General features: G+C 29.7%; 1 protein-coding gene across 1 annotated transcript in view; it reads left to right on the top strand.

Moving 5' to 3' along the window:
- LOC117175403 (carbonic anhydrase 1-like) overlaps window positions 1-1,143 on the top strand; it is a 10,097-nt gene extending 8,954 nt beyond the window's left edge. Inside the window, exon 6 of the mRNA XM_033365113.1 lies at window positions 1,024-1,143. Coding sequence (XP_033221004.1) covers window positions 1,024-1,143 — 120 coding nt within the window. The remainder of the gene's footprint in view (window positions 1-1,023) is intronic.
- The last annotated feature ends 1,722 nt before the right edge of the window (window positions 1,144-2,865 follow it).

Genomic DNA, 2,865 nt, shown 5'->3' with positions numbered 1-2,865 from the left:
CAATATAAAATATATTACTATTAATAAATAATAAATCCTTGGAATTTGTAAAAGTACACTCAAATACTTTAAATCCTGTGCAGCTGTCAAGGCTCTTAAAAATTCCTTTGAATTAAAAGCAAAACATAAAATATTTAAAATCTGTTGAAATAAATTCCAACTATTGAAATTTATTAAAAATACACTAGGATTTTTTAAATCCCTGCGAATCTTTTAAAACGCAATAAAGTTTTTTTGTATTGCTTTTAAAAATTTTTTAAATTATCTTATAAATGATGGGTAATATTTAAAAATAAATGTCAAGCCTTGAAGATTCTATAGTCATAAAGAAATAAATAAATTCGTCCTTACCCAAAAATTTTATAATATTGGCACATCCCTGAAATTTCAGAGTGGATTTAATGTAAACGAGCATTTCTTTGATCACCTAGAAAAAGAATTACATCAGGTACAATCGATAAAAACAAGCGCCAGAATACATCAATTTCCGTTAACAATTTTTTTAAATAAAACAGTTCCAGTAACATATTTTCAATATTACGAAGGCTCTTTGACTTATCCATCTTGCGCGGAATCTGTGAATTGGTTCATATATCTACCTTTTACTCCGATTACGGACACCCTAGTAAGAATTTACATTTCTTAATAGTATATTGTGCACCGAAGCAGCAAAATAGTCTTTTTATGGCCGAACGTGAGTTTTTAAAAACACGCGAGATAGTAAAAAGACTTTGTTGTCTCGGTACATACGATATTTTATATAACAAGAGTATGGTTTCCGTGTTTTCCGCGCGCGTCGGTCAAAGTAACGAACCCGCAAGCACGCGCATTTCTCGCGTACAATAAAGTGTACTTTATCGGCCTAGGCGGTAAAGGGCTCCACCACCAATAAAGACCTAGTTTGTTGCCCTAAATCACACTGACCAATTGCTGAAACCATTCTCGTGTTACTTTAAAATATTTTAAAAATCAGTTTAATATTTATTTGCTACTATTAATTTATATTCATGTTTCTTCTTTCAGCTCCATGAATTCTGGAAAATAAATCTGGCTATGGGATATCCATCGAATATTAGACCTCCCCAGGCGCTAAACGGTCGTGAAATTAAGACTGTGCAGTTTACTGCTAAAGGTCACTACTAAATGTCGGTACCCGGCTGATCGGTAAAGTTTTTTGCAGTTTTCCTCTTCCTTGGGCAAAAGATAAAGCAAATGCGAGCGCTTCTATTTAAAAATACGGCTGCAGACGGTAGGGGGTGGATAATGAAGATATGTGTTTTTCTTTATACGCAAATCCTAAAAAGAATGTGAATTTGAGTAATAAAACCAAGTCTTTTGTTGCATCATTAACTTTTCTCTTTAGGTTATTTCAATTAAATACCCTCTTCATTGCATATTTATATATAAATTATTATTTATTTTTTCTCTTTTGCGAACCTTTTTAAGACGAAATCTACACTATAAAAAATAATCGCAATTTTTCCATACGACAGTACTTAATTTTCCCCTTACTTTTGAATATCCAATACAAGTATGGTAATTTTTCGTTGTTTACTTGCAAATTTCAATACACATTGAGAATTCCACACACTGGAATAGAAAAACTTCCAGTCACATGTGGAACTTTGATGCGCGGCTGCAGAATGCGCATCTGAGTGAAGCGCGCATGTGCGGAAACCATGGGGGTGAAAATATCTCAAGTCTGCCACTTTTAAATCGATAGTTTTATTTTTAATCGATTTATACAGTTTTCGATTCGTTTTTATATAAAAATAACTCCCCTAAAATACGTTAATAACACTGTTTTTTAAGTTATTAACAATAAAAATTCTTGATCATTTTTTTTCGAAGTGGATTACTGCTGAACGGTTAATCGAAATTCAGTAATTGAATTATGAAAATTTTTGTTGCGAAGTATAATTTACGCAAAAAAATTGTTCGGTAGTAAACAACATTTTTATTGCATAAATAATCGTTTGTTTTAAACAATTGAAAATTAATTAAACATCTCCGCCTGCGAAAGAATTCGTCCACGTTGAAAGAAATTCTACAATCTCTTCCAAAAACTTAGTTGGAATAAAAAGTTTGTATTTTTCAGTAGTTCAAACGTTATAGATTTTTTTGTGACCGCGCTTCGACCATCAGCGCTGATCGAGAACGTTCGGACGCGCGCGGGTATCATATTGAGTACAATATGACACGAATTTTCAACCTAAATTATAAATATTCATGAAAAAATGAATTTTTAATCAAGTGGTTCAACTTTTTATCAGGTATAGTTAATTTATTTAATCAAAAAGATGAATTTTCAACAAAATAGATTCATCAACTGAAAAAATCGATTTTCAACCAAAATAGATTAATTTTTAACAAAAAGAATAAAGCTACATAAAAAAAAGGATTTTTTAAAATAATGTGGATGAACTTTCAGCAAAAAAGGGGAATAATTGGAGAATAAATTCTTGTGAATAAAATTTTGGCGGGTATCATATTGAGTAAAATCTGAAACGAATTTTCAACTTAAATAATAAATGTTCATGAAAAAATTGATTTTTAATCAATTGGTTCAACTTTCTACCAGGTATAGTTAATTTTTTAATGAAAAAGACGAATTTCCAACCAAGAAGATTAATTTTCTATTAAAAAAGATGAATTTTGTACATAAGAGATCCATTATCAACTAAAAAAAATCGATTTTTAACTAAAAGTTGAATGGTTAAGTTTTTATTTGAGTTTTCAGTAAGTCAAGTTAAATTTTTGAAAAATAATAATATTATCAAGATAGTTCACTTTTCTACAAAATAAATGAATTTTCAATTAGAAGAATGAAGCATCATTTAAAAAAAAAATTATTTTTTTATTAAA

Source organism: Belonocnema kinseyi, chromosome 6 (genome assembly GCF_010883055.1).
Source record: "Belonocnema kinseyi isolate 2016_QV_RU_SX_M_011 chromosome 6, B_treatae_v1, whole genome shotgun sequence".
In the NCBI taxonomy this organism is placed as follows: domain Eukaryota; kingdom Metazoa; phylum Arthropoda; class Insecta; order Hymenoptera; family Cynipidae; genus Belonocnema; species Belonocnema kinseyi.
The sequence above is the reverse complement of the archived record's forward strand: the minus strand, read 5'-3'. Positions and strand labels throughout refer to the sequence as shown.